The following is a 13638-nucleotide window of genomic DNA, read 5'->3' on the forward strand; positions in this document are numbered from 1 at the left end:
AAATAATTGTGATTAATATGGTAAGTGCTCTAATAGAAAAAGATACAGCATGCAATAACAGATAGCTACTCTAACTAGAGAAATGGAATCTATAACACAATAAAAATGAAGAATGACTTTTTTGATTGGTACAACTATGGATCATATTAAAAATAATGAAAAACAAAACCAAAGAGAAAATCTTGAAAAAAATATGGGAGGAATAAATAAAGTTTACCTACAGAGGAGCAAGGATAAAGTTACAACACTGCTATATTAGAAATAAGCAAGAAATAAACCATGTAGTGAAATACTTAAAATATTGAAAGAGAAAAACTATGAACTTGCATCCAGTTTATTTATTCTTCAAAAGGGGAAGAGAAATAGACTTTCTCAGAGAAGCAAAAGCTGATTAAAATCATTATCAGTAGAGTTGATCTGAAAGGGACATTTCAGAAAGTTCTCCAAGCAGAAGAAATATTATATAGATTTGTAACACTATTCTACACAGAAAGCAGGAAAGTTGAATAATAAAAAAATGAAGATAAAGTTTTTCTTAATTTAAAAAAAGACAAGTGTTTGAATTCATAATACTAATGGTGTATTAGTTATAAAATATGAATGACATCAGTGTCTTAAAGGACTGATTCAATTGCTCTTCAAAGGTACAGCTCTTCACATGAGGAGGTATAATGTTCTTTTGAAGATTGACATAGATTAATTTTAAAATAGATAAATTTAAAACTTTAGAGAAAACATTAAAAATTTGAAAGATATTGAGCCCAGAGCAATGGAGTTGGCCATGCATGGACTGAACTTCTGAGACCGAGGTTGAAAATAAAATTTTCCTCCTCTTAGTTGTTCTGGTCAAGTATTTTGGTCAGAGCAATTAAAACCTAACCAACTTAGGACAAAACACCCTGTAGGAGGAGATGTGTTAAGGGTAAAAATGTGGGAGACATATAATTGATATGCTAATGATGTGATAAAATTAAATGACAAACATAATTAAAAACAAAATTTAAAATAAAAATTACAAATATGAGAGAATATACCTCAGTTATATCAGTAATCATTTTTAAATGTAACTACTGTAAATATATCAAATAAAAGATGCATATTTGCTGTGCTCCACTACATATAACTGTAATTGCACCAGTGGGAGTGGAGGGGAAGAAGGTTAGGTGGAGGTTTGGGAGTATTGAAGCAGAACCATCACAAGTTCAAGCCCAGCCTCAGCAATGTGGCAAGAACTCGTTCCAAAGTAAAAAGTGCATGTCATTTGTGAGTACTGGTGGTGATTCACTGGATTCTCATAGATACAGTATACACGTACACACAGGATGAGGATGTGAGGCAGACAGCATGTTGATGGTTCTCTTTCTTATTGTTTTTCTTACTTCAAGAGATCAAATGCATAAAGAAAGGCGATAACAGATAGTAACATGAAAAACTAGTAATGGGAGCTGTATAAAATATTCAGCCTTATAAATGTACACTTTTAGATATTTAGCCGAGACAAAAGAGAAAGAAAGAAGAAATATTTAAAAAAAAAGTAAGAGAAAACTTACAAAAAATGAGGAGAAGGAAAGTATGTAGAAATAAATGTCGTCCCATATGCTCAAAAAATAAGAAAGGAAGAAAAAAAAGGGCAAGAAGAAAGAAAAGGAGGAAGGGAAGAAATAAGGCACATGGGCTTCCAGCAACATCACATATATATTTTTTAAATATTAACATTGTCTGGCTAAGAAAGCAGTCGTCCTTAGAGATTGAGGAAAATAAATAAGTTCATATTTACAGAGTTCACTAAAGGGGTCATCTATTGTAGAAAACCATATGCAAGATATGTGAGGTTTCTAATAAGGATTCATAGTGGAATATTTTGATAATCATAATCATGAGAGAACATAACGGGGAAGGACCATGCTAGTAAAATGATAAACATTCAGGAGGACAATGAAGGCTCTTTATGGGTAACTTCTGTGACTGCCATAATAAAAACTAATTAAGGGACATGTTATAAATGTAACTAGTAGAGGATAGCATTTTCACTAATTCTCAATAGTATGCTTTTACAAAAGCCAAAGCCGTTACTTCAAAGTTGTAAAGGTACATTTTTTTACTAGGTCCCTCAGGGCTTGTATCACTTGCTTATTTCTTAGGGTATATATGAAAGGATTTAGTACAGATGCAATGGAAACAGTGAGCACTGATACCCCCTTGTTTAAAGATATCCTTTCCTCTGCAGAAGGTTTGATATACATAAAAATACAACTGCCATAAGAGATGCAGACAACAATCAGGTGGGAGGAACAGGTGGAAAAAGCCTTCTTTCTCTCCTGGGCAGAAGGGATCTTCATAACTGTTGTTATGATTTTGATATAAGAGAACAATACCAGAGCCAGTGTATTTAAGAGTGTGATAATGGCTAAAATAAAATTTGAGAATTCCATTTCCTTGGTGTCTGTGCAAGAGAGTTTCAGGATAGGAGAGGTGTCACACAAGAAGTGTTCAATAACATTGCCATCACAGAATTCTATGGTCAGACTCACAATAACTCCATGAATGATCGCTACCCCAGCAGCTATCCAACAGGCAGCAACCAGCAGGTGGCTCACTCTGCTGCTCATAATGGTTGCATAATGAAGGGGTTTGCAGATGGCCACATAGCGGTCATAGGACATAGCAGCCAACAGGAAAAACTGTGTTATACCTATGAAAACAGCAAAAAGTGCCTGTGCCAAGCAAGCATTACGGGAAATAGTCTTTTCCTTAGTGACTATGCTGACCAGGTATCTAGGGATGCAGGCAGATGTCAATGAGATTTCTAAGAAGGAAAAATTTCTTAGGAAGAAATACATGGGAGTTTTGAGGTGGGAATCCAGCAAGGTCAGAAGGATGATAAGAAGATTTCCTGTAGTACTCAAAAGATATGTTAGAAGTAGAAAAAGAAAAATTACAATTTCCCAATTTGGGTCCGCTGTCAGTCCTGCAATAATGAAGTTTGTCACTATTGTGTGGTTCCTCATGGTTCAATTCTGTCAAGATGCCATTTGAGCTGCAAGGAGGTGGAGGTGATAAACAATATTTTAAAAGATACATCAAGTGCAGTTTTCCAAGTTTAATAAAATAGCCAGCAACTCAGTAGATATGCAGAAACTTTGTTTTCCTTCTAGAGTTTTTTACATAACAGTCAAAACTCCAGGCTAACCCCTCTTACTCTCATCTCCATTCTGGATACTCATTTCCCTAATTCTCTTTTCGGATATCTTTTTACTTTACAAAACGATGGCTTTATAATTTTTTCCTAGAAGTATCTGCACACTTATCTAGTTTTCCTAATATATGCAGACCTACCTTTTATAATCTCACCTAAAACATTTTTTAGGTTACCATGGTTAATCCTGCTATTAGTAAAATCATTTTCTGTTCAGTTTCTTTCAGAAAGATGTGTATTTTCTGGATATATCTGTACCCAAAATGTGTAGCTAATCAAAAAGGATCTTTTGCAATTAATATTCTCTAAATGGTTATTTCCTGATGATATATGTATGTTTAGGTTTGAGTTTTTGTTTTGTTTTGTTTTGTTTTTTGTAGTGGCCATTAAAACTTTTTCAACAGAAAAATATTTGTTAATTAATTTTACGACTAAAAAATATGCATTACAGAATTGATATTTAAATGCACAGTTGAAAATTTACATGGAATTTACAATTTAATTGTTCAGTAACTTTCACTTCATCATTAGCTTTATCGTATAAGAAATAATTTGCATTCAGTAATATTAAAATACTGAATACTTTAGTAAGTATAATGGAATGTGTATCTATTATTTTTATATACATTTTGAGAATTATTTCTCATGGTGCTAGTCCAATAGAGAAATACAGCAACACTTTGAAATATGTTCTTTGAATATTTCATCATGAGATACATGTTACATAAATAATTTCTTTGTTTCTCTAAATGTGAGTTTATCTAGCTGAATCTATTGTCACATATTCGCAATTAAATGGTTTATGTGACAACTTCTTTGTGCATAGAAAACCAAAATAGCAAAAAAATACTTACTTTCCACAAATTTCACGGAGGTTCTCTTTGCTGATGCATTGTGAAGAATTCTTTTTATTATAACCAAATATATATTAGGCATGTTTTTTTAACTGCCTAGAAATTAATTTCCAACCCGTACATTTTGCTGCTTCCCTTTCAACAGATACAGTGTTCACATTGAAATCCAAAGACATTTAGAAATATACATAAACATTGTTTATATCTCTTGCTCTCCAATCAGCATATGTGTGGCATTTTCCAACATGTTATTCTGACTTCTCTACAAATCAAAAGGTAAATGTCTAGGTTCAGCCTAACCTAAAATCTGGAAATCTAAGCTGTTTATTTGTATCAAAACCATACTATTTTATTATTGATGCTTCTTTTTTCTGTTTTTCTTATTCTGACTTGAATGGAGATGGTTTTGTCTCCACAATGCTGTTCATTATATTTCCCCTTTTTATACAAAGAGCATATTTACTCAAAACTGGTAAAAGTTCTTGGGAATTCTGATGGGAAAAGATACTAATTGATATTTTCATCATTAACCCTAGAAACAAAATATCAAAGTTAATTAATATTCTTGTTACACTGTCTTTAGGGAAGCCTGAAATGTTGACATTAAAGTGGAGTCTAATTTATATAGTAGCATTCAAATGATGTATGAAAAAGTAAGTTGTGCCAAGTGTCTGAGCTGTGGGGAGCCTTCTCATTCTCCCTTCCAAAAGAATTTAGAGAGGAATATCAAGCTAATGACAATGTTGTTCATAATCTTTAATCACCGAATATTCTAAAATTAACTCATAGTATGTGTTTTGGGGGTGTCAAACATATATCTCCTATAGTCTCTGCATCACCTCATAGCATAAAATATTTACATGTGAATTTGATGGACAGAGAAAAATAATGGCATAACTAGCATTTTAGGAAGTAAATTAAAATAGAAATATAATTTAACAAGATATTTTCAAGGAAAACACATCTACATTTTTGTATACATGTCCTTTAAACCAGGGAAATGATTTATTCTTTCTTTAAAAATAATGCAAAATTACATTAAAATATTTAAATATTTTGCTTACTCCTTATTTAAAAAATCACAGTAAAATGTGTAAAACAGCTTCAATTGGTAAAATAAGCCAGAAAATTTCTAAAGAAATTGAAATTGAAAAGAATAATTTATTAAGACACATATAGTAGAGTAGGATATTCCCTTTATAGACATTTAATAAAATATAATTTAGAAAATCATATAAGGATATATTTTATTAAATGTCTAACATTTAGTATGAACTAATAAGAAAATGTTTTACTTTTATTGTATAAATATATTCTCTTCACATTAATTTTAAAAAAATTCATAAGAATGAAATAATTGATAGGGTCTGATAATGAAGGAAAGTTATGACTAACATGGAATAAAAGAAATTTTAGGGAAATTGAAATATTAGGCCACACATATTTGGAAAACAAATGATGAATATAGGAAATATGGTTGTCTCTATTCCATGGGACCTCTAATATACATGTGAATTGGTATCCCAGAAGAACAAAGAGAATATAGGACAAAACAATATTCAAAATAATAATTGCAAAAATGTTACTTAAGATATTAAAGATATCAACTCATGATACTCAGAATATTTGAAGCAGGAGGGTCACAATTTCAAGGCAAGCCTGGGCTGTATAACAAGACATCATATCATAAAAAATATTAATTATAAAAATAAAATAAAAAGTGTCAACCAAAGACTTGAAGCTCAGTGAACCTCAGGTGAAAACCACACTAGATTTCTCTTCAAATAAGCCAGCTGAAATGTAGAACAGGTAAAATCATTCTGAGTTCAAAATCTTCAATATGAGTTTGAGTACCATTCTGGATAGTAAGTAAATATGCTTAATTTACATCTGGGTCAAGGACAAAGGCGAAATAGAGTAACTAATGGAGAGATTATGCATTAATACCATATATAATATTAATATTTTATGTTTTTTCATCAGTTACAGTCCAGAAAGGAAAAGGGAAACATCCCTGGAACAAATTTCACACACTGGATTTTTATTTAGATTATAAAAGAAAAGGGTGGGGGAGAGAATTTCCCTTACCACCATGAAAAAAATGTACCCCAAAGGTACAACCTGAGTGACAAACCTCCTTGAGTCCCATACTGCCTACAGTTATTACCCACTTGATCCCTATCAGGGGATTAATGCACTGATTAGGTTAAAACTCTCATGACCCAATCATTTCACCTCTAAACTTTCTTACATTGTCTCACATGTGAACTTTTGGGGAGCACCTAATATCTAAACCATAGCACCCTGCAAAACCCCCAAGGATAGAGTATAGCCCAGTCGTAGAACACTTGCTTAATATGCATGAGACCTTGGATTTAATCCAGATCACTGCAATGTTTTAAAAAAATAGAAAAGAAGAGGAAAAAACTTCTGAAGAGTATTCCAATGTTGTCTTTATTACAATTGTAGAAATGTAGCTTGGTAATAAATATCACTGTGTTTCTTGCTGTTACTCCTCTACATTTTCACATTTATAGTATTTTTACAAAAAAAAAATATGTTTAGTAGTGACCTTTAGCATTTAAACATCATTTGTAAGATAGTAAAAGAAGAATTTCATCAAAGTACAAGAGGAATGGATGTTACCCAAAGAATAGAAGTCCTAACAATCTGCACTTCTCTTTACTGAAGACATGAAGTATGCATTTGATGGTCTGAGAGACAGCAATTTTACATTGGCCAGTGGTATGCTGTTTTCAGTTTCTTCTCTGAGGCTTTTATGTGGATAAAGGTTTCATTTAGGTTTGTGTTTTTTTATTGGTGCAAGAATCACTGGAGGAGTCTATGCTGCCTACCATGCATTTTCTAACTGACTTCTACCATCTTTCTAGCTGAAGAGATAAAGGGATTTTAAAATGCTTTGTAGTTCCTAGTTTCTTTTTATGAATTTTGTGTTTCCTTTGATTAAAAAAAAATTCACACACCTAGAGAACAATATATTAAAAAACAAAAGTAAATAAAATTACCCATCATTCAAGCCCTTAGCACAAATAGAAGACTAGAAAAAATATCTCTAAAGTCTACACCAAAATAAGGAGTAAGTAGAAATTTTGTGGAGTAAAGGCAACTTGGCTGGCGTCCTAGATGTGACAAAAAATAAAAACAAAAAAAAATAGTAGAAACAGATAAGTTTACTGAGGGTTTACCTCAGAAGGAAACTGCTCTCATTAAGAGGAATAATAAGGAATTTGGCATAGTAGATTGCCAGGTCCTAAAGAGTCCAAAGAAAATTGATGTCAAGCTGCTGGATCTTAATGCTCTTCCTTACAAAGCTTCCACGTGGGAGGCACAGTCAGGTCTGGCTCATGTACTGTGTGGACTAGGGAAAGGGTTCCTTTCAGAGGATGGGCTTGCTGAGAAATAAAAGCTAAGAAAGTAGTACTACTGTAGTGGCACACCCTCTTTCACAAAAATATCTTAATTAACCTTTCCAGAGATCCTCATCATAATTGTTCTTAGACTATCTGCAAGAATTTCTGCAACAGAGTTTTCAGGCAGGAGGTGTGTTTTTGCAGAAGCAGAATGGGATAAGGGATTCTAACTCAGGCTTCTTGTCAGGCCTGAAGCCTTCACTGAGGCATCTGCATTTCAGGGAACAGTGATTAGGTCCTAGGGAGGGTCCCTTACAATCCAAAAGATAAGAGTGAATAATACAAATTAGCTGGTTCTTTGGGAACCAGCTAGTGGGGGAAAAGGAGAGAATGCTCCCTTCCCAGGCACTGATTTTCTGAGAGAGTGTCCTTGATTTACTTTCCAGGCCTGGGTTGATTGCCCAGAACAGTAGAAAAAATGTATTTGTATGTGGACTTCTGCAGATTGTGAGTCTTTGATCTCCCCCTCTCCCTTTTATACACACTGGGTATGAAATTCTAAACATTTCTGAATTGGGGGTTCAGAGGGACAAATGGACCAAGTCAAAACCTCCCCTTTGGACCTGGCTGCAGCCAATAAAACTACTTCCTTCTAATTCCCTAGGTATCTAGCCTTGTCTGTCCCACAACACTAGAAAATAACCACAGGGCACCAGGAATATGTTTCCTGAGTGGGGTCAGCAACGGGACAAGCTGACCAGAGGGATGCAGCTTCTAATAAAAATGGAAGCTCATTCTTGCTTTTTTTTTTTTTAATATATTGGTACAGATCAAAGGGGATTGGGAGGTATAAGGTTTCAGTGTGGGAGGAGTCTTATCTCAGGCTTGCTTTTTCAGGAAAAACAGGTTGTAGGTGTGCCTAGGCAGGCTGCTTGGCTCTCAGCAGGTCATGCACATGTTGAAAGATGTAAGGCACCTCTGACAGAACTGGGTAGAAATTCAAATGCACTGGACCCTCTCAAAACCAGCAGGAGTGCCATTGGGAGTTCCCAGATAACAGATTTTTCTACTCAGTGGCTTCCATGCTTATCTGGTCCACACACATTTCACTGGTGGCTTCCTGCAGTCAGGTATCTTCTGTAGTAATATCCAGTGCCTTGTAATTAAGTACTACAAATTTAGCACCTCAAAGGGACACACAGAAATCTCACAGTGTCTAGGAGTAAAAACCTGGAAGTGTTGCAATAGTGCTACCAAAACCACCTGTGGGCTGGGTCCCTATTCTGAGGCTCAACTGGGGATCATGAGTTCACATCCAGTATTACTCAGGCTGTTGCCAGCACATTTATGATAGCTTCAGAATTCCTGAAAGCTTGTTTCTCCAGAGCCAGCAATGGAAAGATGCTGGAGAGCAACCAAACTGGCAAGAATCTTGCATAACACAACACACAAGGACATCAAATCATCTTTGTCACATTAGAAGCAAGCCTTTTTTTCACTGCTGGAGAAGAGAGTATGAAAGGTATGACCTGAGGGTTTTCAAATCTTGGAGCCTTCATTGAAGCCCACTTGCCATGTCTTCTAAAGAAAACATTTTCGCACAAGCCTGGTGGAGAATGTAAAAAATAAAATAAAATAAAATAAAGTTCTGAAATAGCTTGCACCAAACATTTACCAAATTTTTAGAAAACAAGGAAGGAGCACTTCCAATTTATATTTTTGGTTAGAAGCAAGAGCATGTCCCTTTTTGAAGTTTCTCTTTGAATAAGACATTTAACCTAAATTACCAGTGTTTCTACCCCATTCACATAGATTCACCTGCCATAGCAGGTCCTGGTAGATATAAAAATGATTAGAAGAACAAAAAAATTCAAATAAAGAATATATGCTAAACATACTGTAATCAAATACTTCAGTAGTTGAAACAATGTAATGGAACCCAAATTGTCCAACAGGAAAAATTAGACACAGATAACGAAAACAGCACATAAAATTTGCTTGCTTTACTTCTATTGTGAAAAAAAAAAAAAAACAGTGCTTGAGTTTTTTTTTTTAATTTGTGAATTTCATGAGCTTTATTTTTGTATTATACTCTTGGTTGTCATTGTATCTTGGTGATGCTGATATGCTTATCTACTAACTTTCTCCTGCCTAATATAGACACTCAATATGTTTTTATCAATGAATAAAACATTTTAATTGTAAATTAAATATCATGTGGCCTTTCCTCTTACTCTTTTCAGTATTTTTTTTCATATTTTCCATGCTATGGGATTATATGACTTTGGCAGACATTTGTTTCAGGTTGAAAAAAAAATGAGATTGACAATAGGACGTCCAAAATAATTCAAGATTGTCATGTCCTCACTTTTGTTGCTGGTATTATACAAATCTCTGCTATTTAATGTTGAGAAAACATAATTTATAAAATAAGACTAATTAAAATTATTCTCTTTTCTTTAGGGTGCTCTCATCAGTACTATACTCTCCAGAGACATTTTAATTTTGCTTTCCAGTAAGAATCTCCCATGTCTGTTTGGAGACAAAACAGATAAAAAGCAGGTAAAACTAGTTTGTTTATTTAAAAAGAATATTTATAAACCATTTTTTTCTAGCTAGAAAATGAACTCATTAAAAAAAATCATAACCCATCTTTCTTTAAACAATACTTAGTGAGAGCCAAGTAAAATATATTGGCACATTTTCCTAACATCTTGGGGCAGGATTTTTTCTTTTAATAGAATTTTTGGAAAACAAAAGATACAAAATATTTGAATCATAAAACCTGGAATAGTCCTTAACTATTAATTTTCTTCACAGTTTTCTTTTATAAGCCATGCAGCTCACCTCTTTTCCATAGCTATTGATTCTTGATTCTCATTCATGGTATGAGCCCTCTCCTGCTCATGAACTAAGTTTCACTTACCTAATAAGCAAGATATGCACCTTTATCACCTGTACTTGCCTGTTTATATGTAAATATTGTACTAAAACTACTAAAAGAATCCCACTTCTTCATTACTTTTATTCCTTCTTTCTCTCTCCCCCTTTTCTTTCCTTGTCTATCTGTCCTTCCCTCCCGCTCTCCCTCCTTCTCCCCCAGCCTCTCTCTTTCTTTCTTTTTTTCCTTCTTTATTTCTTCAAGGTTTTCCAGAAATTCATGATCTCTGGCTCTGAAATTCTTCATTATAACCACTTCTAAACTGTCCATTTTTCTACTGCCATCTCCAATTTTACAGCTCATATTTCTACTCCTAAGTAATAAGTTGGTGCCAGAGACACTTTCTATCAATGTCGGCTTTGCAATGACACTTTTCAAACTTGAGTATCAGACTTAACTGAATTGACCACTTGGGACTGCCCTTAGAGCTTCATCCACTGTCCAGGACACCAGATTTCCCATCAGGTCACAAACTCATTCCTAGATCACAAATTCCTCAACTTCTTGGATTTGTTGCCTAAGCCTGCTTGTAGCACCTTCTAGCAGTACTTGAGTCTATGTCAAGTTCCTGTCAGGGCTTCTCTGATATTAGTAATAGGTTTTCTAATAGAGTCATTCCTAAATATGTTCACTGTATATAACAAGAATCATCAGCTCAAATTCCACCTATATGCTTTATAAGTTTGACATTGTGCAAGAAAATCAGAGATAAGACACTGGTCAAGAAGTGTATGACATGCTCTGAAAATAATGCATCAAACATTGTCACTCAAAGAAAAGCAACCTAGCATTTAGGTTTCAGTGGTTCACTGCTACCAGGTGGGATTACCTCACAGTAAGTGCATTTTCTATTTTTTCCCTCATTTATTTTTCTGTCATCTAATAATTGTATAACCTGCATCACTTAACTTTGGCCCTTAGAATCTCATATATAGAATGATAAAATAATATTATTTAATTCAGAAAGTAAAATATTTAGTACTTTGGGAAAATTTAGGTTTTGTTTGATTAGGATTATGGAAGTATTAGTGTTGATGGCTCTGATTCTTTGTTAGACAATTAAATATCTTGGAATGTTGTGGAAAATTAAGAAATACTTCAATAAATGCTTCATTTACAGAAAATCAGAAAACATATTCATTTGCATAGTAGTTTTAAAAGAATATTTTACATTTTTAGATTTTTGATTTTTTAGGTATATTTTTCTTATACAGATGAATTTATTAGACATTGTCAGTGACTAGCTTCGTATTAAATGACTGGTGATGCAAAAGGACATCAGACATAGTTTTTGTGGTTGTTGTTGTAGATAATATACTTATTCAAAATTTAGTACACCTTGGTTAATTCTTTGTTTCTTTATAAGCCTTTTATGTTTCCTAATTCAGGAGAAGTGGTGAAAATTTAGTACCATACTCACTAAATCATTGTTTCAAATTTTCATTTTTAGACCTATAAGAAGTAAACAATAAAAAATGAAAAACCATACATCTGCAACTGAGTTCATTCTTCTGGGATTAACAGATGACCCAAAGCTAAATGTTTTCATTTTTCTCTTTCTGTTTTTCACCTACATACTGAGCATTACTGGAAACTTAACAATTATCACCCTCACTCTGGTAGACTTGCACCTAAAAACACCCATGTATTTCTTCCTTAGGAATTTCTCTTTCCTAGAAATCTCATTCACCACAGTTTCTATTCCTAGATACCTGGTCAGCATCATAACAGGGGATAAGACCATTTCCTATAGTTCTTGTGCAGCCCAGGTGTTTTTCCTCATACTGCTTGGTGCAACAGAATTTTTCCTTTTGACTGCCATGTCCTATGACCGTTATGTGGCTATCTGCAAGCCACTGCACTACACAACAATAATGAACAGCAGGATCTGCACCCTGCTTGTCCTTGGTTCTTGGCTGACCGGCTTTCTCATCATCTTTCCACCTGTGATCATGGGACTACAACTGGATTTCTGTGACTCCAACATCATTGACCACTTCACCTGTGACTCCTCTCCTTTGTTCTTGATTTCCTGCACAGACACATCCTTCCTAGAGCTCTTGGCATTTCTCCTGGCCATATTAACTCTGATTACAACCTTAACATTAGTGATTCTGTCCTATATGTTCATCATTAAAACAATTCTGAGGATCCCCTCTGCTGAGCAAAGGAAAAAGGCCTTTTCCACTTGCTCCTCACACATGATTGTTGTCTCCATTTCTTATGGAAGCTGCATTTTCATATATGTCAAAACTTCAGCCAAAGAAGGGGAAACCTTGACCAAGGGCATAGCTGTGCTCAATACCTCTGTGGCCCCAATGTTAAATCCCTTTATTTACTCCTTAAGGAACCAGCAAGTAAAACAATCCTTTAAGAACTTGATTAATAAATATTTTTCAAATAAAATTTAATGGTAAAGAAGTCTATTGTCTGAAGTTTAAATGGAACTTCGCATGCAATGCCATATCAACATTGTTGTATTTGGGCATCAATGCCCTACTGAGCTGTCTTTTCCTGAATGTTGTATTCTTCATTTTTCCTATTTTGATCTCATTTGGCACAGTTTTAATTTTACATTTACATATCATTAAAATTCTCTGAGTATGAATATTTTGATTTCACATAATGACTTTTAATAAAAAGAATGACTTTTAATAAAATTGCCAGACTTCAGGCTTAAGGATCATTGAACTTTCCTTTTGACCACTCTGAAAATATTTTGCCAAAGGTGTAATCTCCAAGTCCTAAGTAAACTCTTCTGTGAGTTAATGTCTTCTACTATGTTTCTAGTTCTCCTTGATCTCCAGTGGTTCTCACATCATGAATATTGTCCTATACTATTTACTGTGTATGTGTCATATCTTCATTGTGAATTTAATCTTTTTGTTGTAGTGTATGTTGTTTCATGCTCTTTGACTCCAGTTTCAAAGTTACTGCAAGGCTGACTTTAGTATTTCTGGCAGGCCCCAGTATATTCATCACAATACATTTTTAATGAATTACACTGAGGATCACTCCATATCCCTGTTATAAAGAGCATTATGCATACTGAAAACCAGATGAAAATGAACAAATTTGCTAAGAGCATGAATATTTAAAACATCCATATTTCTAAACAAAAATATTGAATTCACGTGCTTGCAAGAAGTGTTTTTCTTACTTGATAGCAACTTCCTTTGGATTTGGGCCATTCACTGGAATCTGTTCTTAGATATCATAGAGCTGAATTTCTAGCCATTCAAGAATTGGTTTTCTTTTTCTTCCTCTTTGCTTGAC

The 13638-nt window shown here is 34.0% G+C and overlaps 2 protein-coding genes across 2 annotated transcripts; one reads left to right on the forward strand and one right to left on the reverse strand.

The window, feature by feature from the left end:
- Nucleotides 1-2069: 2069 nt before the first annotated feature.
- Nucleotides 2070-3008, reverse strand: LOC107148768 (olfactory receptor 6C75-like). The gene has a single exon (XM_015493492.1). The coding sequence runs from the start codon at nt 3006-3008 to the stop codon at nt 2070-2072; it is 939 nt and encodes a 312-aa protein (XP_015348978.1).
- An 8829-nt stretch (nt 3009-11837) lies between these two features.
- On the forward strand, nt 11838-12773 carry LOC107148892 (olfactory receptor 6C76-like). Its single transcript, XM_015493623.1, has one exon. The coding sequence runs from the start codon at nt 11838-11840 to the stop codon at nt 12771-12773; it is 936 nt and encodes a 311-aa protein (XP_015349109.1).
- Nucleotides 12774-13638: the final 865 nt, after the last annotated feature.

The sequence above is a fragment of the Marmota marmota genome, unplaced genomic scaffold, assembly GCF_001458135.2.
Source record: "Marmota marmota marmota unplaced genomic scaffold, marMar, whole genome shotgun sequence".
Classification (NCBI taxonomy): domain Eukaryota; kingdom Metazoa; phylum Chordata; class Mammalia; order Rodentia; family Sciuridae; genus Marmota; species Marmota marmota.